The sequence below is a fragment of the Dipodomys ordii genome, unplaced genomic scaffold (assembly GCF_000151885.1).
Source record: "Dipodomys ordii isolate 6190 unplaced genomic scaffold, Dord_2.0 Scaffold3, whole genome shotgun sequence".
NCBI classification, from domain to species: Eukaryota; Metazoa; Chordata; class Mammalia; order Rodentia; family Heteromyidae; genus Dipodomys; species Dipodomys ordii.
The window spans coordinates 11550939-11573410 of NW_012267219.1; the positions used below are offsets into that span (position 1 = coordinate 11550939).

General features: G+C 39.2%; 1 protein-coding gene across 2 annotated transcripts in view; it reads right to left on the reverse strand.

Annotated features, from left to right (window-relative positions):
- Window positions 1-1931: 1931 nt before the first annotated feature.
- Window positions 1932-22472, reverse strand: part of Ptprb (protein tyrosine phosphatase, receptor type, B) — a 110321-nt gene continuing 89780 nt past the window's right edge. For both annotated transcript variants that reach the window (XM_013021373.1, XM_013021383.1), the window contains 7 exons: window positions 21698-21832; window positions 19045-19167; window positions 18698-18861; window positions 16166-16301; window positions 9876-9996; window positions 6933-7727; window positions 1932-6860 (listed from right to left, as the gene is read on the reverse strand). In XM_013021373.1, the coding sequence (XP_012876827.1) occupies window positions 7705-7727; window positions 9876-9996; window positions 16166-16301; window positions 18698-18861; window positions 19045-19167; window positions 21698-21832 (702 nt within the window). In that variant the 3' untranslated portion in view covers window positions 1932-6860; window positions 6933-7704. The remainder of the gene's footprint in view (window positions 6861-6932; window positions 7728-9875; window positions 9997-16165; window positions 16302-18697; window positions 18862-19044; window positions 19168-21697; window positions 21833-22472) is intronic.

A 22472-nucleotide genomic window follows, 5' to 3' on the forward strand; every position in this document is an offset into this window, starting at 1 on the left:
GTGTGTGTGTGTGTGTGTGTGTGTGTGTGTGTGTGTTGTATATGCATATGGCACTACTAGGATTTGAACTCAGGCCTCCAGTTGACTAGGCAGATACTCTGTCAATTGAGCCATGTTTTCCACATTTTCATGCTTCTCCCCCACACCCTCATTTTTCATGTAAGCCACTTTTCTTCCACCTCATGAAACAGTAGGCAATGGAAAAGAATTACCCTACTTTGTTAAAAGTAAAGCTTGGCCATCTGCTTGTTAAGTGCTTTAGCTTCTTAATCTATAGTATGAGAATAATAATCCCAGTTTCTTGGGTTTAGAGAGGATATAATGCCACAATGCAGGTAATGTAGTACAGAATAGAGCTGGGTGCACAGTAATAACTGCTAATGTTTATTAAATGTTATTATCTACTGGTGCTCAGATATATTGACATTCTTCTTCTTTGTTGAACAGGGTAAGTTAGAGTTTCTTGTCGGAATTAGATTTGGCTTTGAAATATTATAAAGCAAGGAGCTGCTCACTGTGTCTGATTTGTAATAGGCGCTCATGTGAAACTGTCCTATGGGCTGGGGGGTGATGCTCAATAGTAGTGTGTTTGCCTAATGTGCTAAAGCCCTGAGTTTGATTCTTGGCACTGCAGCAAACAAGCATTAAAAGCATTTCTTGTCCTTTGCTCCCTCTCCCTTGTGATTGTCTTCTGCCTTTCCCAATCTTTTCTTTGCTGAAGAGAAGTCCTTTCTTAGGTTTGAGTGACCTTCAGATACTTCTGGCTCCCTCTTCAGATGCTGCCTGGACCTGAACACATTTTATCTTCCATCCCAAAAGTTTGCAGTTCTGTTGCTACATACCATGAAGTAGCCAGAACAGAGACACTGCCCACATCCTATGGAAAGGGAATGAAAGCTTGGCAGTGGGGAATGCTAACAGAGCAGACAAAAACTATTATTTTTGTCTCCTCTCTGGATATTTCCCTAAAATCTTTTTACATTTGTGTCCTGGTTGCTTTGTCGAACCCAAGTTAATCTTTCCAGCTCTAATATTTTATGATTGTGGAAGATGCATTAGCAAAATTGCAGAGCGCTGGATTCAAATTGCTGTGTTCTCTTCTCTTCTCCTCCCACCACCTCTCCTCCTCTCTCCTCCCAGCACCTATTGTCCCCTCCCTTCTCCTTTCTCTCTTTTATATTTCGAAGCTCAACCAGGACTTTGACCAGACTTGGCAAGCACTCTACTACTAAGCCCATCATATTCTTCCTAAGACCAAACTCCATCAAACAGTTACTTTGGGAGAAAAAAAATGCCTAACCTCATAGGTCAAATTATTTTGTTGACCTAATCATTTGAATCCAAACCTGTTCTAGAAAAGATTGCTTTGGTTTAATTATTTTATATATGGGCCTATTATTATATAGCTTTTACAAAAGTTTCTGGCATATGTTGCTCTAGAAAAATAAAAATACTGACATTGTGAAGGACACTGATCTTTCAAACGAATGTGAAAAAAGGCAAAAGGACAAAGTCATAGTTCTGGAAATAAATTCAGCAGCACTTCACCAAATGTCATGCGGTCCATCAAAGTGTGAAGTGTCTGTGAGGGGATCACAGTCATCCGTCCAGGATGGCTTGTACCAGCACTTTCAGTAATCAATGACATTTTAGTACTAATGAACTAAAGAACTGAAAACAAGCTTTTCGTTGGAGATAGCCACCTGGACAGTCTATTATATGCCATTTGCCCTGGGTAAACAACATCTGTAGTGTTGATATTAAAGCAACCATGCTCTTCATGATAATGGCCTACAAGATTTTTCTCATTTATTAAAAGTTACTTCCATCCTCTCTTTGATAGTATGTATACTAAAAGCACTCACTTTTATCCTCTTCTTGGAGGATGGCAAAAATGGAAGAAACAGATGAATTGAAGACAGGACACTCTCTTCCAAAAAGCAGCAGTTTTATTCCTGGTAAGGATGGGTACAAGATAATACATACATACATACATATATATATATATATTAACCACAGTTGCAAATATGAAAATATATTAAGCAAATACACAATTTAAACAGAAGGGCTAATGAAGTTCTTTGTTCAAGTGGACTTGATTACAAACAGAATAGTGTGGGTTGTTGCTACAGGGTGAAAAAATACAATTATGTACTATTATTTTAACCAGATTTGAGGAGAAGGAATAAATGACTTTAAAATATAAAAAGTGCTCTATTATAGAACATAATACATTTGGTCAAAGGATTTATTTACAGTATATGTTTATGCTTTACACTGATCAAGGAACAGTTGGAAGAATTTCATTGGACATCAGAGTTATTAAGACTCTATCTCACACCCAAAGAATTAGTCCAGGAGCAATTTCCACTCAGAAAAGTACACATAGGATGTATATGAGTTACGATCTACAAAGTAGGAATGGAAAAGACATGAAAGCTTAATTCTGATCTTTGAATGTCACATGGGTGACAAGAGGTCAAATACTCTTCAATCAAGAGCAATGGCGCACTCTACCCTCTTGCTGGTGTGGCTGAGACCAGGAAACACATAAATACTAATGGAGACCCTTTTATTTGCCTGCAGCTAGATGCTATCCAACTCTGCTAAAGCCAGTAGGACATTCTTTCTTTCTTGGTAGGATGCTTGCTTACACACCAGGTATTAAAATACAACATCTCAAACCTAACTCAAATCTTGCTGTCAGGGGGAAGATTTGAGTCAGAAAACAGCCATAACTAATCCTTCTTATAACTATTCTAGGAGGGATACATTGCATTTGTCTGACATTATTCACAGTTTTGAATAACTTACTTTGGTGTCTTATATAAGATCATGTGCATTGGCATAGAAGCTATAAAAATAATCTTTGGTAAATCATTTAATGTATCTTTATTTCTGTTACGTAAAGCTCTATTTTAGGAACATTCACCAACAATTTCCTTATTTAATGAATGTATCTATAATCTTAACAAAATTACATGCATTTATTTCCATGGAGCCTCCCTACAAGTTAAGAGTATTCTTTTAGCTAGAAATATTTCCATTGCTAGAAGCATTTTTAGAACAGAACAGATTTTTGCCGCTATCATGGATGCATCAAACGTTACCCTGAATTTTAACAAGTATGGCCAAACATTTTTCTTAGGCAATATATTTTACAAGAATCTAAGGTGATGTGTATGAAATGGAAAACTCAGGAAACAGTCACACTTGGTCAATTCAAAAATCAAATGAATTGCTTCAATTGCTTAATCAACTAAGTATGTGTCCCAAATAGTCAGTGAATCCCCAATAAAAACAATACAGATTGATTATCCTTTGTCTGAAATGCCTAAGACCAGAGGTATTTTGGTTTTCTTTTTCTGGATTTGGAATATTTGCATATATATAATGAGATCTCTGGAGGATGAGACCCGTCTACACATGAGATTAATTTATATTTCCTAGACACCTCTTAAACATATGTGATGGTATTTTACACAGCATTTTTAGTGTGCTTGTGTTTTGATTCTGAATGTTTTGTAAGGTCAGGGATGGAGTTTTCCACTATGTTGTCATGTTGGTGCTCAAAATATCTTGGAGTCTGGAACATTTTGAATTCTAGAATTTTGGCTCAAGGATACTCAAATCTGTATACCCTAATAAGAAATATATGTCACGATTTTCAAAGAACAGTCTGGACACACAGGCAAGATGACATTTTGATTCCAGCACTCAGGAGGCTGGAGCAGGAACATTGTGAGTTCCAAGCTAGCCTGACATACCTAGAAAAATCCTGTCTCAAGACATAATAACAATAACTATAAAGAAATAAATAAGATAAAGACATACACCATTTTCTCTTCTTGATGCTGTCTGGTTCAATTCCTAGTTGCCCTTTGTTGCATCGTTTTCCTTGCTTTCTGCTGTCATGGCTTAGTTTTCTATGGTAGGAAACATTCTTTGAATACCATTGATATGATTTTGAATCTCTAGTTAGAGATCCTCAGGGCATTTGGACAGATGTGGCATTTCTTGCTTTGACCTCAGGAATGAGGTTGAAAGTTTGCTCATTCTATGGGAAAGAAGATCACTAATTCTTGCTATTGTCTTTACTGATTATTTTCCTTTCATTCCCTTAATGAAATGGAACCCAGAAAGTCCTTGAGCTTCTGTCAGGTTTGATCTGATCATTGTGCTTGAAGGACAACTCTAGAGCACTGTAGAGCTTTCATATATAACATTAGGATTTCAAGATTCCGATCTCAAAGAATTCCCAGAGGGCTGAGTGAGAATTTAGTATATGGCAGCTACTTTATTGTGAAGGGTAAGGAGAGAACTTGTGTGAAGTGTAACATGTGAGCCCTATTTTTGTATTGCTGGACATCTGCTGAATGGCTTCATATTATTTTCTCATGTCATTTGGGCTTTCTTCCAAGAGGTAACAACAAAATTAATTAAGGATCCTTCCAAATAAAACTGACCCCAAACTTCTACACTGTAGGCAGGTCAGTATTTAAAAATGAAGCCATGGTTATTTTCTATACAGGAGAAGCTCTGGCATTCTACCAGTGGCTATAAGGGAGTAAGGTGAGCAGAAGATAAAAATCACATTCACCTGGTAAAGTGAACATATTTAATACCAAGATAGGTCAAACAGTGGGACTTACACCCTTAAGAGATGGAAAGTTACTTAGGACAAATAAGTGCAAGCCCAGACAGGGATGGGAGTCTTTGAAAACTCTTGATTTAAGAGCTGAAACTCTGGCTGCTTTCCAGAGAAGATCAGAATGATAAGATAAAATTGATTTCATGAGAAGAGATTAAAGGAGTTAATTATAAGGAACTTGGATAAATAATTATTAAGATGCAAGACAGACTCACCCAAGATCTAATAGCTCAGAAACACTTTGAAGCGTTGATGATTAAAGTGTACCACACAGGTGTGCAGACAGGATGCCCAGCGAGACAGGAAATGGAGTGTTTACTGCAGCACAGCCACATGCGGCAATTAGACAGCCAAGCATCCCAACTGAGCTCAATGTCAAGGCAACCATTTACCTCCTTCTCCTAAATTTATTTTCTGATGCTGGGGGTGGGACCCAAGGCCTTGTGCATTCTACATAAGCATTCTGCCACTGAGCTACATTCCCAGTCTAGCCCTCTGTGAAACCTGAATAAACAGATCAACTGGGTTAGGTGTTTAGTCTTCTAGGGACACAGAAGGGGTAGCAAAAATATTTGTTGCTAAGGAGATTTCAATTAGGCATAGAGTAGGAATCACCCTTTCCTGGATTAGTTGAAAAGAATATACAGTTATGCCCTGTCCCGTTCAGTTCTCTAGTTGTGATTCCTCCTCTCGTGCGCAGAGTATGTGGATGTTATTTACTAGGGGCAGAGGTGTAGGCAACCATCTCTGTTTTGGGTCAAATTCATTGCTCTCTCTTCTGAATCCAGTTGTTTGTTAGTGAAGCAGTGTTCTCTCTTGCTGCTTAAGTGACTGCTAGACTAGTCTGGCTGGGTTATCTCATTCTCTCATCTACTGACTGAAAGCAGTCACTACAACCCTAACTTCATGATTGCCACACATGCGTTTTATGGGAATAAAATCATGCAGATGTCGGAACAGCACCTAGTACATTGCAGGAACTTACAAACACTTTTCTGAATGACTGAAAAGCCGAAAATAAGTTTATTTTCCTAGGTATTAATGTGCTATGTGCTTTGCAGAAAGCAACATTAAGGTTTAAAATGATGTTTTGGTTTCCTCTTGCTTTTGTTTTATTTTGTTGCTCTGTGGTGCTGATTTGAGATCAAGTCTTTGTGTGTACCAGGTCTGAACTACATCCTTGAGATGCAACCTTCTTTAGTATAGGAAAAGTGATTTCTTACAGACACCGTATCTCCTAAATCTCTGACCTCTTATTGTTTCCCTATAGTACTTCTGTCATGCTTACTCATATTCCTTTTCATTCTACAAGATCTATTTCATTTTCTGATATAGAACCATCACCTCCAACTCTCATTCACAAAACCCTGGCCCAGCAAAACTAAGAATATATATTCTACAATTCTACAAGAATATATACTCTACAATTCCTGCTTATAAGGTGTCCTGCTACTTAATAAACTTCAAATAATTCCCAGAAAAACATCCCAGGTTGGAATGTTTATTTGTACAATTATAAATATCAGTTTTAGGTATAATTAAGGACTTTGAATTATTAAGTTCCATTATACTCATTATATTATGGGAATCTATGGTATGGAGCAAAAAAAATGTATTTGAAGAGAGTTATATTCTTTCTGCAAATGAAGCTCTGAGGTCAATAAATGTGACCTCTCATTAAAGACAGAAATCTCCAGCTCATTATTTCAGGTAGCCACAAGGATTCCTTACAGATGTTTTTACAGAATTTCCTCAGGAAACCTCTTACAACCAACCTGATATACACAATGCCTATTTACTGTCTCATTAAATATTGCTTTAACCAAAATAAGGCACCACCATTGAAGATAAGCTTGGTAGGATACATGCAACTTTAAGTGAGTATTTGACATTTTGACTTCCCTGACTTTTAGGAAATTTTGTGCCAAGGACCACTGAGCTTTCATTTTTACTGCAATGTTTTTTGGTTCACTCCACATGATATTTTAATGAAATGTGGGTATAATCTGCCACCACCATCTTCTTTTAAAGGAAAAAAAAAACCCAAACAAATCAAGTATGACTTTTCCAGGAATGCAGACTATGGCAGTGAGACAAAGCCCAGAGTGTTTATGCAAGCCAGACCACAGCACAGATGTGATTCTACACTGTGATGCAGCAAAGTGGTCTCTAAGCTCTAAGGACAGTGCTTTGTATGTTATTTTTCCCTCTAGAAGTACAACTGGAATTCTTTATCACATGGACTCATATACTACTGCTGGCATCTTTTTCTGTCCAAGACTTCATCTTCCAGTAGGGACTTCCACTACAAGTTATCTGACCCTAAGTCAATCACTTGGTTGTGAATCCAACTGGAAAAAAAAAGAGATTGAGCAACATCTTTAGGCTCAGTGATTTAGCTCAGTTTGGATGTTGCTTAATTCCTTTTGTGTCTCCTAATCCTTTCCTTTGGTGGTAGGGATTGAACCCATGCAAGCATGCATTCTACCACTGAGGTATATCTGCAGGTCTAGTTCTTTTCTTAAGAAAAACAACAACTTATATTTATCTTAATAGAATCTGGCTCCTCTTTGGATCCCAATATTCAAGAGACAGCAGTACAGCAAAGCTAGCCATAACACCCACTGTCTTTCGTTTGTCTTACCCTTTATTCTTTCCACAGGCTATCAAGACAGGTGAGAAACATGGCCAAAGGGATTCATGGCCATTTTGCCAGTTAGTCCTGTCATACAGGTTACATTAGCTTATGTAGAACAAGCCATGAGCACTTGAGTGTGGAAAAATCATATTATATAAAGCTTCATATTAAACATTATGAAAAATACATATTTACAGGAGAAACTACAAAATACAACTATGTACAATAATATCTGTTACCTTTAAATTACATAAATTCTCTTAACATTCTCCAGCTTAATAAATTATACATAGTATCAACAGAAATAGCTGGCATCTCTGCAAGATATGAAGCAACTTTTCTTCAGAAATCACACAGGGAAAGTTTTTTTTTTTTCTTTCTTTCTTTTTTATCCAGGAGATCTCTGAGTACATTCTTAATGCCTTGAATAGACAGCATCTGAAAGGAAGGACAATGTTATCAGAGATTTCAGCAGAGTGTATCACAATTGTTCTGTTTGTAAACACTTCAAATGGGAGAGACTACAGAAATGACTAAAGCTCATATGGCACAGAATGACCACCTCTCTATGGGACTATCATTCCATTTAGAACATAGATTATCATACCTGGAGGGGACCATTGATGTTTATCTGTCCCACAGGCCCAGAGAGGCAGGGTAATGAACTCAAAGTTGTACAGCTTGTTAATGTTGTCCTGGAGCTAGGTTCTGAATCCGAGCCTTTAGGATAGTGGTTATTTTTCCTTACCTCATTGTTAGTTTCTTTCAGACATGCCCATAATTACTCTAAAAAAGACCCTAAAATCAAGTCAAAACAAGACAAAGAAAACTCTAAGATTCCCCTGAGTTCCTTCTATTCTGTAGCTTCTTAAAGATCTTACATGGAAAAAACCCTTAATTTACTATACAGACAAATTAAGGAGTAATTATTTAAAGTACAAAAGGATTATCTGATTTATACAAGACTCCTCTAAATAGTAGCGCCTTATTTGTGCTTTGTAGATTAGTGTATGGTTAAGGGGTGGGTATAGATGGTAGAGAAAACCAAATAAAATGTTCTGAGATCACTTAGGGATGGATAAGATAGATCTGAAATATTTGTTAAAGAAAAATATTACCTGATTTATGGGTAGATATCAGTCTTCATGGCAAGAAACTAAGGACTCTGGTAGGCAGTAATAGAAAGCTAAAATGATGCTCCTTCTCATTGGCAACAGGCATATGTAAGAAGTCTTTTATTTTCTCTTTTTCTTCATTTTTTGGCAGTGCTGGGGTTTGAGTTCAAAGCCTCATGTTTGCTAAGCATGTGCTCAACCACATTGATATGCCCATGTCTCATTTTGCTTTTAGTTTATTTTCCAGGCGGAGTCTTGTTTTGCCTGGGCTAGTCTTAAACCACAATTCTTCTACACTTCCCATGTAGCTGGGAGCACAGGTTGTGTTTCACCATACAGGATTTATTTGTTGAGATGGGAATCTTGCTAACTTTTTGTCTGGGATAGACTTGAACTTCTGTCCTTCTTATCTCTCCCAAGTAGCTGGGATTACAATAGTGCACCACCATGCACTTAAGCCCATAACTTAGGTCTCATTGATAGCCCAGAGTAGGAAAGAAGCATGAGATTCCTTTCTTGTCAATTAATTATAAGAACAGTATCTTTTTAGTCATTGAAAACAAAATTGCTGATATACTGCATGTAACTATAGCTCAGTTATGGGATCCTCTTCTCCAACTCTGCTCTCCTCTCTCTTGCCACTTTTTTGGACCTTTTGTGTAGAAGAAGTGGTTGATGAGGTTTAGAAGATCTTTAAGATATTAATTGTTTAAGTTATTAATGGCTTCCAGATGGATGATATATAGATATGGGTGATGGATAGATATGGATGATATATACAGCTATCAATAGCTGTATATATATATATATATATACACACATATATATATATACATATATATATATATATGTGTATATATATATGGACCCTATGTTCATTGCTGATACCAGGGCTTGAGCTCTTTCTTGGCTTTGTTACTTGCCTGTGCTCTACTCCTTGAACTACACCTCCTGCTTTGCTTTTTTTTTTTTCCAGATCCTGGAGCTTGAACTCAGGGCCTGGATGCTGTCTTGGAGCCTCTTTATGCTAAAGGCTAGTGCTCTACCACTTGAGCCATAGCAACACTTCTGGCCTTTTCTGAATATTTTATTGGAGATAAGAGTCTCCTGGGAAGTAGAGCCATGACTCACAATGGTAGAGCACTAGCCTTGAGCAAAAGAGCTCAGAGACAGCACCCAGGCCCTGAGTTCAAGCCCCATGACCACCACTGCCACCAACAAAACCAAGTCTCATAGACTTTTCTGACAGGGCTGGCTTGGCGTGAGCCACCAGTGCCAAGCTCAACCCTGCTTTTTTGGGAGGTATGGAATCACATGGATATCTCTGCCTGGGCTGGCTTTGAACTACAGTCTTGCAGGTTATCAGCCTCCTGGGCAGGCAGCTAAGATTACAAGCATGAGCTACCAGTGTCCATCAGATTGACCATATTTTTGAAGAATTAATTCAAATATTAGTGAAGTCACATCCTACCTCTGTGATACTCCGGATTCACATTTTCGTAGATTGGAAAAAGAGGATTTTCTTGTTCATTTCGTAGCTTCCTTGCTCTGAGGACATCCCTTACACACTGATGCAGGTATACATACTGACACTGTGGAAGAGCAGAAAAAACATCAGAGGAAGGCTTGCCTAGGAAAGAGGAGGCACTGTCACAAAATATTGACCATGGTGGAATTCTGCATAGTTAGCACATTTTTTTGAGCCTCACTTCACTAACGGTCTCTGGTATTTAAAAGAGTGACTGCTCTTTATACCACTGCACAGAGAAAAATAGTAATGGGAAAAGAGTTGTTTGTTCATTCCTTTTCCTGAGGCCTGTCTGCACTGTATGGACTGTGAGTGCCTCGAACTGTCTGGTATGTAGGAAATCCTTCAAAAACGAAATGGATGGATAGCAAACACTGTGCAATGCACTTTGTAGAAAACTGCCTCATCTCATGATTTCAGCATGCTTGTGAGATGGATGCAATTGTCAGTATCAGCTGAGACTTGGGAGTTTATTACCTTCTTCAGGATGACCCAGCTTACAAAAAAAGTGATTTGATCAGGGAGGTAAGACCTTAAAGTTCATGTATTTACAGCATCAATTTTCTTATGAGAAGATCATATCCCTGCACATTCTTTCACATTCTTCTTCTTTTGTGAATATGGTGAAAAAAACAACAAGCCTCATTGGCAGTTGAGTATAAGGCCAGTATACGCCCTATGTATTTTCTCAGCATCTGAGTTTGACCTGTGAAAGAATCTCATAGACCATGGCTGACTGCAGAGAACTTAAAGGACTATATAGTGAAGACAAACCTACATGCCAGCTGTTTTGGAATGAACTACTATAGAAACATGAACACATATAGGGTATCCATGCTTTGTTGACCAGAAAGACACCACAAAGACCACATAAAGCACTGACAGCAGTGTCCTAGCCACAGGCAGCAAAGAGGTCTGTGTATTCTCAGAGCTTAGCCTTGTCTCCCCTTAAGGATGCTGTAATGTCAGAGCCCAAGATGTAGAGAACTTGGGAGTGGGTTTCAACTGGTTGCTTGCATTTTTCTCTACTGCCCTTTTTCTTTTCTCCCAGTTTCTTCAAGTGAGCACGTAGCATATTAGATATCAGTTGTTCTTTTTCTTTTTCTTTTTTTTTTGGCAGTTGTGGGGCCTGAACTCTGGGTCTGGGCACTGTCCCTCAGCTCTTCAGCTCAAGGCTAGTGCCCTACCACTTGAACCACAGCACCACTTCTGGCTTTTTCTGTTTATACCGTGCTGAGGAATTGAACCCAGGGCCTCATGCATGCAAGACAAGCACGCTACCACTGAGCCACCTTCCCAGTCCCTCAGTTGTTCTTAAAAACATACTACATGAGTTACATTCTTTGAGTTCAGGAAGAACTTTTTCTCAATACCAGATGAAAGAGGCCAGGCCATCAGTCAGCCTCTGTCTGGCTTCCACTGAATTATGAGACTTTTCAGGATCCCTGTTTTCCTGTTTATAAAACAAGGAGCTATACTCTCTGTCCATTTGAGGGTATAAGACTGAGAACTGATTTTAGTTAGATATGGAAATATATTTTGGGACCTTATGTTTAGGGCAATCAAATATCATCAGCCTTACATTATTTTATAGGTTTTAGCTACAAAATAAACTAAAAGATCTTCCATTGCTGACAATATTTTTTTTCCAAAGTGCATCCTCACTACCTGCTCATCTACCCCTGAGACTTAACAAGGTAGGTTGGGAATTACCAGTTTCTTGGGGGATTATAAATGAATCATAGTGAAGCTCATACTAATCCTTATAACTATTTTTTAATATTTTTCTCACATACCCTGACCTTACGTTCTGAGAATTTTATGGCACATTGACCTTAAAAACTTGGGCAACAATGAGATGTACAAGTCGTTATGTTGAAAAACGAACTTTACAACTTTGGTGGGGGGGGCGGGGAGGATCTGGTAGGGGGGGTGGAGGGGGGTATGGGAAGGAATGGGAAGGGGAAACAAAGAGGAGGCAACCATGCTTGATAAGAAATGTACTAGATATCTTGCCCATGTAATCGTAACCCCTCTGTATGGTATTTTCACAATAAAAAATACTATAAACAAACAAACAAACAAACTTGGGGACAGTAAGTACTATTCTTTTTGTTGTTGTTTCTTGAGACTGGTTCTTGCTAGGCAGCCCTCATGGGCTCTGGGCTGATCTTGAACTCATGATCCTCCTGTGTCTACCTCCTTAGAACTGGGATTACAGGTGTGAACCACCATGCCTCAACAGGGCTAATAGAGTCCTGTTCTGAAAATAGTTGTTAGTATACAGCAGTCTTTTTCCTATCTTAAAAATGACCTACCCAAATCAAAGACTAAACCTTTGCTGCTTCCTATTATCCAAAGCATAATTCCTATTCTTAATTCTACTGGGATATTAAATAACTTTAGAACCTCACATATAAACTGTGAAGGAACTCTCTCTCTATATATCATGGTTTATTAATATACTCTTTAACAATGATCCACCATGGGCTTTGAAACTAGTTTTTTATATCCATTAATTTGTCTTAAATATAAATTCTTTCCCCAGTAGAATGGCCCTTTGAAATTGATTAATGCTAAAACTATTAGATTGGCAATGTGCTTCTCACGTTATTTTTAACAAAAAGTAGAATAAAGATCTACTCAAATCATAAAAGATCATTTGTCTGCTGCTAACTGGTGAAGCCTTGGCTTGGTTTTTGACATAGTTAACTTCATTTAATTTCACCAATATCTGTAGTACTAGCTCGCATACATAGGTATAAATGTAGCCTTTCATGGTCACTAAGTACATGAGTTAGCAGAGGAGGACTGTAAATGAATGCCTGGAAGATGATAAACATAAAGTAGAACTGTGCATGAAGATTCATACCAAAAGAAAAGACTTTAAGCTCACTTTGAGGGAAGAAAAGGTAATATTTTTAAGAATTGGAGTAAAATGGGGGCATTCCAAGTGATAGAAATAATATGAAAGTGCACAAATGTTCTGGAAAGTGTGCGAAGTGGGGTGTAGTTAAGAATGTAGATTGTGTGGGTCATGGAAACCTCCCGGATACTCTCCCCAGTAGATCCCCAGATCCTTAGTCCTGTGACCTCCCTGTGTTTCTTTCTCAGAAGTTGATGTGATTGACAGACTGTGACCCTCGTTTATTGTTCTTCAGTGTCTCAGAGTCATGCTGCAAATTTGCCCCAAGGCGGGTTTGCAAATCCCCTGTCTAATGCCTCTTTGTTTCTAAATCCTTTGTTTGATATATTCATCAAAAATAGAGATGACTTGAGTTTCTTTGTATCCCAAATTCCCAAGATAGAAGAAGGTTGAGGTCAACTGTCACTATAGACCCAGAAAAAAAATAGGAGAGATCAAGACGTCCTTTTTCTTTGCTGTCCATCACCCTTGGAGTTTGGCTGTGAATGACAGTCATCTGTACCTTCTTCTATTAGCAAAGGAGTCAGGACAGCTCTGTGGCCAGGAGTTCTGAGACTAGAAAAAAGTGCCCAACTGTGGTAAACTAAGAAAGCCAGACAGATAATGTTGTACATTGCTGGAGTGTTTGATGAAGAGAAAAGAGAGAGGGAAAATGTCTATCTTGCTATAATGTTAATTTCATCATGATGATTTTAAAAAAGCAAAGTTTGTTCTGGACCAGGGAGGGAAATAGCAGATTCCCAAACAGTTAGTTTGAGCAGTTATGAAGCAGTAGAAGTAAGTTGGACCAGGTTATGAAGAGGCTGTACATGAAAATGAAAATTTGAACTTTATTGGACACGCAATGGGAAAGTACCAGAATTTTTGCTTATTTGGCTAGTTTTGTTTTTGAGATAGAGTCTTGCTGTATAGTTCAGTCTGTTTTTGAACTTGCAATCCTCCTGCTTCAGCCTCTCAGATGCTGGGGCTTCACGTATCCCCACCACACTAGGATTTTTTTCTAGGAGCTGAAAGCAGGCGACCCAATAGGAGGCCACCCCAATGAGTCCATGAAAAATAAAATGGGGTTGAGCAAGAGCAGTGGCAGTGAAGTAGAGGAACTAGAACTAAGAGAAAGCTGTTGGGTAGAATTGACAGGACTTCCTGACTGCCTGGATGTGGAAACAAGTCAGCTCTCCCTGGCTTGCACAGACACATGGATGACAACATTCCCAATGGAAATCAGAAGATGCAAATGTCGTGTGTGTGTGTGTGTGTGTGTGTGTGTGTGTGCGTGCACTTAAAGAAACAATGAATTAGGGAGTTAGGTGTATAGCATTTTGAGTTGGAGAAGCCTGTGACCCTTAGTGAACATGTTTGATAAATATGTACGTATTTAAATGCTGAGGAAGAAGAATTGGATCTGGGAAAGAGGGGCATGTATATTGGTCCTTGAAAACATGGGGTGGGGTTAAGACATCACATGAAAAATGAAAAATGAAAGAAGTCTGTCATTGGAGTATAGAACCGTGGGGAAGGCAGGCTGGGAAATAAGCCGTCAATCTTCAGAGAGGTAGAGGAGAAGAGAACAGGGAGAAGAAGGAGTCATTTCTAAGGAGGAAGAAGAGAAGCAGGAGATTTGGCATATTGCATTGTATTTGCGCTGAAAGCCAGCCAGTGATATTCAAAAAGCCCCAGCATTTTGGAAGGGTATAGAGAAGTGATACATGGCCCAGTCTCTAACAGTAACTAGGGAGTCTTTACACACACACACACACACACGCATGCGCGTGTGTGCGTGCACACTCACACACACACACACACACACTATTTACAATGTGGTCTAGCCTCTTTGTCTCCCATATTACAAATTATTTGTGGTCTGAGTCTATGGAAATGACAACAAACTAATAATGAAGTTTCCATGCTGACCTTTTGGCAACATAATAAGGGTCTTTGTGGATTCATTTAATAGACTAAAGAATTAATACAGAGAAGGAACGCAAGTTCGTAGCCTCTAGGAACTCATCATCTTCTGAAGAAAGATGGCTAGGAGTTACGATATGAGAGATAACATCCCACTGCACAAATGAAACAGCAGCTGGACAGTGATCATCCATGGCTGCTAAAGCCATTAAGTGAAAGGTTAATGGGAACCTGAGAATGAGTGGTTCTGGTTAATGCACCCTGTGCTTTCTGTTAATTTAGTCTGTACAGACAGAGAAGCACAGACACGATGATCTGTCCCCCAGGGTGATGTAATGGGGTACTTAGAACTACTTCCAGTCAGGACCATAATTCCCCTACCTCTGCCTCCTGTGTAACTTGAATGGATAGATGTGTACATCACCATTCTGGGCTTGCTTTTGAGATAGGATCTCATTGGATTTTTGCCTAGTTGGCCTCAAACTAAGACCCTCCTTTCTTGGCCTCCTGAGTAACTTGGATTACAGGTTTGTGCCACCATGCCCAGCTATGTAAAGCAATTTTTTTAATACAGTTTTATGCAGTTACTCAGGCAATAACTTAGGAAAACCCATGACTAAGAGAACCTGAGGATTTGGAAGATGTTTATGCAGGAGAGAGGCATGCTTGCCACATGTGGAGGATACAGATCATAGCCTGAGGCAGGGAGGAAGTGGGCTTGGTACTCAAGGAGAGGATTTTCTAGTGCAGACTAGAACAGGCTCTAAGTCAACATAACCACTTCATAGATACAGATTTTCTATAAGCCCCTTTAGCTTCTGAACTTCACTTTTCTAATTAGAAATAAAATGTAATACCTTTCCTACTTGGTTACTATAAAATTTTAATGGGATAACATGTTCATCAATTATCAAAAAATGTCAAGAGGGCTGTACAAATAGAAACATTTAGCTATCATGATTGACATATGGCCCCTGGTATCTCTAGAGATGGGGGTACAGACAGAGGGGGTCAAGGTCAGGACTGAGAACAGATTGGAATCTTCTTCCCCGTTAATAATTTGTAATTCTTATGAAACAAGCACCAAGATGGGCGAGCTTGGCCATTTCCATATATATATATATATAATGCATTTGATCAAAAATTCATTTTTCTTCCTACCAATCTAAATTAATTTTCTTCTAAGCTGAGTAACTAGTTCAGTAAGGATAAGGTCATACATCATCTTCAAGGTCACTGAAATGTGTTTCGAAATAATAAGTCCTACAAAATGTCTCTATGCCGTCCTTTCTTTCTCTTCCTAAGGGCCAGGGTTATCTCCCCTTGTCAGAATAGAGACCTGGACATATTTTGGGGTGGGAAGGAGAAGGGTAAATTGAGCCTTTCAGTTTGTAATTCTTACCTCAGTCTGAACCATGTGAACTCTGTGAAGTCTTAGGTCATGTACTGCTCCATAAATGTCCACAGAGTCTTTGGAGTCTAATTGCTGGAGGATTCGATCCAGTGCAATAAAGGTTCCAGTTCTACCTACACCGGCACTACAAGAGATGGTAAAGGAAGATTCAGTCTTTTCATTAAATTTGCCTCTCAACATTACGGCAATATTGTGATACAATCTTTTTTCTCCTAAGATGTGGGAGAATATAGGAATGTTTCTTTCTCTCAATGTGTTCTCTCTCCTACAGAAATATAACCTAGAACTCCCTGTGGTCCATTTCCCTCTATCCTTCTTCTCATCTTTCACCTCATCAAAGATAAGGACTGCTCTGTATTTGGTATAAATCTTATCTATGCATGTTTTCATCTTGTTCTACATACATGTAAATCCATGAACAGAGTATTCATTTTATGTGTCTCTTTGCCAACTTTTCCACTCAATTTGGGTTTTGAGATTTATCTGTATTATTACATGTAGATCTAATTTCTACTTTATTATTGTAGGTTTTGGTGTGTTTGTGTATGTGTTAGTAGTGAGTACAAGGCAGGATATGAACACTTTTCTAGGACTGTCAGATTACTCCCCAAGGTGATTATAATCTGGGGATTTTTTTAGGTGCTGTGGAAGTTGCTGACATCAAGATGAAATTATTCTTATCCAACCCAGACAGAATTAGAGTTGGTTAGCTAGGAAAGGGCAGAACTCATACCTACCTGCCTGCTTGCTCAAGGAGTTTCTAAAATCCCTACAAGAAATTCCTTCTCATTCTATGATATCCATGCTTTGCAAGCTTGTATCTGTGCACAGATTTCTGTAGCAAAACTTATCCTTAAGACTGTTTAGGACTATAATTCAGCAATGGAACTCACAAGGCACTACCACTAATTCCTAACCAATACGAGTTCAGACTAGTAAAATCTGTGTCATAAAGAATATTTAAATTTCTCTCTTTTTGTCTTAGTAATTTGCCCTAGCCTTAACCTCTTTGAAGATACCCATTGTGTCTACCATGACACGCGTATTTCCACTGCAATGTTCTGCTATTCCCAAATATTCTGTATAGAATCTCTAGTTGTTATTTAGGTTGCTGATGTCCACATTTATAAGATAAAAAAGAACAATTCTCCAGTACTCCTGGACGAAAATGGCTGTGATTCTTCAGAAAGCTCTTAAGTGTCTCACATTCCCACTAAAAGCATCAGGGTTCCAATGACATATAAAAGCAGGCCTCCTAGGGTGTCAGGCTGATTGGGAGAAAATTAGCACACTTGACATTTCTCTTACTGTAGCAATTCTCTGCTCTTTATTTATTAGTGCCATTCAGTTAGTGCTATCAAAGTGTTGCTGCAAACATTAATTAGCTAAACATCAGGCTCCCCAGAGAGAAAAACATGGCTTGTTAGGTTGATTTTATGGACAGACAGTCTGAGACAAAGAAAAGTCAAGAAAGAACAGACATTTAAGAGCAAAACTGGTTGTTAGAGATGGAAAGTGCTATGCTGTGGTCTTCACGTTTGTGTCACGGTGAAATTTCATACTCCATTCAGCAGTTGTAGTTGTTGCAGCCTTTAGGAAGTGATTAAATCAGGAGAACTCTACTCTTAAAGATGTGATGAGTGCCTTATAAAAGCAAAGAGGAGCAGAGAAGAGTGGTAAGCTCTCAAAAGACATGAATCTATTAGCCCCTTGAGCTTGGACTTCCCAGCCTTCAAAACTATCAGAAACAAATTTCTACTGTGTATAAATTAGTCCATGGTAATTTTTATAGCGGGACCAAGGGACAAAGAAATACTACTGGTTGGGTAGTGGTGGCTTGTAATGCTAGTTATTCAGGAGGCTTTGATCCAGAGGATCATGGTTCAAAGCCAGCCAGGGAAGAAAAGTCACCAAAGGTCTATCTCTAAAATACCCAGTAAGAAGTAGGGCTGGATGCAAGGCTCACGTAACAGAGTGCCAGTTGAGCAAGCAAGATGAGCTAGTACAAGTCCCTGAGTTAAACACTGGTATTGGCTAAACAAAGCAAAATTGATGGAAACAGAACAGGGATGTGAAGGTTATAGAGGGCTTAGAAAGATGGAAGAGAAAGAGAGAGAAAGTATGGTAGTTGGAGAGAACAGCAGGAGGTGAGCTTGAGTAGTCACCATATACCAGCTAAGTGACAGAAAGTTGTTGATAAACTGGATTGAAGGTTAAATGGACTCCTTAGGGAAGACACAGAAGTCACTGAAGGATTTTTTTTTTTTGTATAGTAGGAAAATAACACGAGGGTGAGAGAAGAACAAGACCTTGGGAGAGAAGAGGGAGTAAAGAAAATGAAAGTCAATAAGGGAGAGCAAGGTTAGGGAGCATAAAGAAGAACATAAAATCTTCCAGGAGCTAAAGCGGCCTTATTGTCCCAAAGTAATCATTCACTGGCCACATTCCTCATACTTCCACCTTGTTTTTCCAGATTCCTCTCACAGATGTTTTATTATTGTCTCCTAGGGTGCCGCATACCTGCAGTGCACCACAGTGGGCCCGGGACCTGGGGTTCTGTTGATAAAGTCCCGGACAGTTCTCACAAACTGGATCAGGGACTGGGTGGTCTCTGGGACTCCATGGTCTGGCCACACCGTATAGTGAAAGTGACGGATGAGTCTGTGGACATCCAGCTGTTCCTCCTGGAAGAGTAGAGAGCAGGATAAGAAGAAGCACAACCTAAGGCAGACTCCGATTTGACAACTCTGCCACTCAGAGAAGTTTCTACAAGCCGAAACTCCTGAAAACGAAGCAGTCCACCTAGGATTCACAAATTTCCGTTCACCATTTCAGGTCCTTAATGGAAGTCAAGCAAACTAACATACACTGCATATCTTAAACTCCCTGATGGTCCACTCGGGCAGCACTGACTCTGACAGCATCTGCAGGATGAGGTCTCCGTAGTAGAGGGAATCTTGATCTGGGGGCCAGTAGTGATCACACTTTACCTAGGAGAGTGCAGAGAGAAAAAAAGTCAGCCTGGAAACAGGACTTGCCTCTTTGAATTCCTTCCCAAGGGAGGAATCCAGGCTTAGCTGCTAAAACCATGCGACTGTCTATACTCTAGCTGGGCTGGTGCCGTATGGGACACATCCCTGCTTCTACCTGGAAGCATCATCTACTCAGGCATTACAGGGCTTGAGTTTTTGTTTTGACTGATTCCCTCAGCATTTCGGTACCCATAGCATATACAATTTTCTTGCTCTAGGTCTGGGGATGTAGCTCTGTTGATAGTATGCCTGTTTAGCATGTACAAGGCCTTGGCCTACTCTTCAGAACTACAAAAAGAATGTGAGGGAAAAAAATCTTGTTCTTCCTGAAGGAAGATTTAGCTAGACTCAGGAAAGCATTGTCTTCCTACTCCTGTTTTGTTCGTATATTTTCTAGCCTGGGCCAGATGCCAAGAGATTTTTTGAGAAGCTAGAATGCTTAGAAAACCTTTGCCTTTCCAGAAGGATGGCTGATAGACACATGAAGAAATGCTCAACCTCCCTAGCCATAAAAGAAATGTAAATCATCTAGTGAGGGGCATCTGGGTTGGTTCCATATCTTAGCTATGGTAAATAATGCTGCAATAAACATAGTTGTGCTGGTAGCTTTAGTGTGGTCTTATTTGTGATCATTTGGGTAAATGCCCAAAAGTGGGTCATAGGAGAGCTCTATGTGGAGTCTTTTGAGGAACCTCCATACTGCTTTTCAAAGTGGTTGAACAAGTTTACACTCCCACCAACAATTCAGTAAGGTTCCCTTCTGTCCATCCCCTCCAGCATCTGTTGTTATTAGACTTCTTGATTATAGCCATTCTAACTGGGGTGAGGTGATATCTCAATGTTGTTTTGATTTGGATTTCTTTTATGGCTAGGGAGGTTGAGCATTTCTTCAAGAAAGTGTGGTATATATGCACAATGGAATTCTATGCCTCTGTAAGAAAGAATGACATTGCCCATTTGTTAGAAAATGGAAAGACTTGGAAAAAATTATATTAAGTAAAGTAAGCCAGGCCCAAAGAAACATAGGCCCCATGGTTTCCCTTATTTGCAATAACTAGTATATGTCTGAGACAAGCAGAAATGGTCAGATAAGATGATGTTAGGCAAAATGAACCCCAAGATAAGGATTCAAATGTTTTTTCTTTCTTGCGATTGTTTCTAACACATTTATAAGATGATTTCTTTGTTGCTTTGTATGTCCCTCCCCCACGGTATAACCCCTGTTTTCACTGTATTTGATGTTGGTATAATTTGTGGAGGGGAAGGAAAAAAAAAACAAATCATTTAAATAGGGATACAGGTGGACCCATTGCAACAATGAGATGTACAAGTCGCTATGTTGAAAAACGAACTTTATAATTTTGGCCAGGGGTGGGGGAGGGTGGGGAAGAGGGAAGTGGGGGTATGGGGTAGATGGGAAGGGATGGGAAGGGGAAACAAAGGAGGAGGCAACAATGCTTGATAAGAAGTGTGTTCATTACCTTGCCCATGTAATTTAAAACCCTCTGTATGGTATTGTCACAATAAAAAAAAAGAAAAAGAAAAACTTGCCTTTCCATGTTCAAAGAAGAGTAAAAGGGGGCTATGAGCATTTATTTATGCATGTTTGTGTTTTGCTTGGGGTTATTTTATATAGTTATGTATAAATTGACATTTTTATGAAAGACATATTCATTGATTTTAAATATGTTTATACATATAGACATGTTTAAAAAATACTGTATGAGATTAATTGTATTGCACTGATAATGGCAAGATATCCCAGGAGGGTAAATAGTTACATATGCATATGAATACATCTCTGTTTTATCAAACATACTTAACTGTTATAGACATTTTTCCAGTGCTCCATCATTAGAATGATATTAATTACATCTTACTATATTACATGTAATAAATAATGCTAAATTATATTATGATAACATAATTATAAATATCACACAGGCTAGTCCTGTAGAGGAAGATATATAAGTCTCAGTCTAGAATGAATGGCCTAAAAATCTAAATCTAAAACCAATGTGTAATTTTATTGAGCAATTTAACCTTTAGAATGTGGAGGGTTATAAGTGCATTATAAGAGATCTGTATATAATTTGCCCAGATAACTATTTTCCTTTGGGTTCACTAGCACAGCTGAAAACACTTCTTTTTGAGGGCAAGGACAGACCCCTCAATCTAGCAGAATCTCTCCATATAGCGGGACACTTAAAGATGGAACAAATCAATGGTTGAAACGCTGTGTAATGAGCACTTGTGATGTATCAGTTCTCATATGGACATAGCCCTGACTGGAAATTCAGACACATAAACAGAATGGGGGAATCACCTGGATTTCCTGTTAGAGCCTTTTATACACCGTGACTGAAAACACTAATGATGTTCTCACATGGTGGGGTGACGGTGGGGTGTAACTTTGGGTAGGGTGAGGTTAGATTCCATCTGGGTGGCAGAAAGGAAAGCTAGGAAGTCAGGAAAGCTGTTTACTCACTCGGCCCTTCTCAACACACTGGGTCACCATGACAATGTTGTGAACGTTCTGTTCCCACGCCATTTTCCAGAAGTCATCCTTGGTGCCAGGAAGCGGTCCCTGAGTAGCTATGTATTCTCTTCTGAAGTTGTTGCCCTGAGATGAATTTACAATATGAAGAGTCAGAAACAATGGGCCTCTTCAAAACTGTAAACAAAGAGTCAGCTCTGCAGATTAGATGACATGGAAGTCTCCGCCAGGCTCTGGACTTGAGAGAAAGATACTAACACAAACGTCAAGGCTTGAGCAGGAAGGACAAAGGCTAGAACATTGAACTATTGTTCAGAACCACATTCCCTTTTGTCAGGCTGGGTCTATTCTGAAAGGCAAATAGAGGACTTGAAGCAATGATCTCAAAAATTCTCCACTCTCAATTATGTGGCGTGTGTGTGTGTGTGTGTGTGTGTGTGTGTGTGTGTGTGTGTGTGTGGCGTGCAGACTATTTGAGGAATAGTCATCATTTTGGATAATTGACACTTGAGGAATCTTAGTCATTTTGCACAAATGACATTAGAGTAAGTTGGTGAGGGGATGTCTCACAGGAGATGCTTAATGGAGAAGAGCCGTGGTTCCATGAGCTCCGCTACATAATGTGCAGTGGGTCAGAACCGAGCCAGGTTATTTCCGCCCACTCATTCTGCACTTCAGCAAGGCAGGATTGCTTGCAAAATCCAGTGGATGCTCTTTCTCTCATTGCCTCTCCCAGGGTCTCTCCATGATGTCACCTCTGCCACCC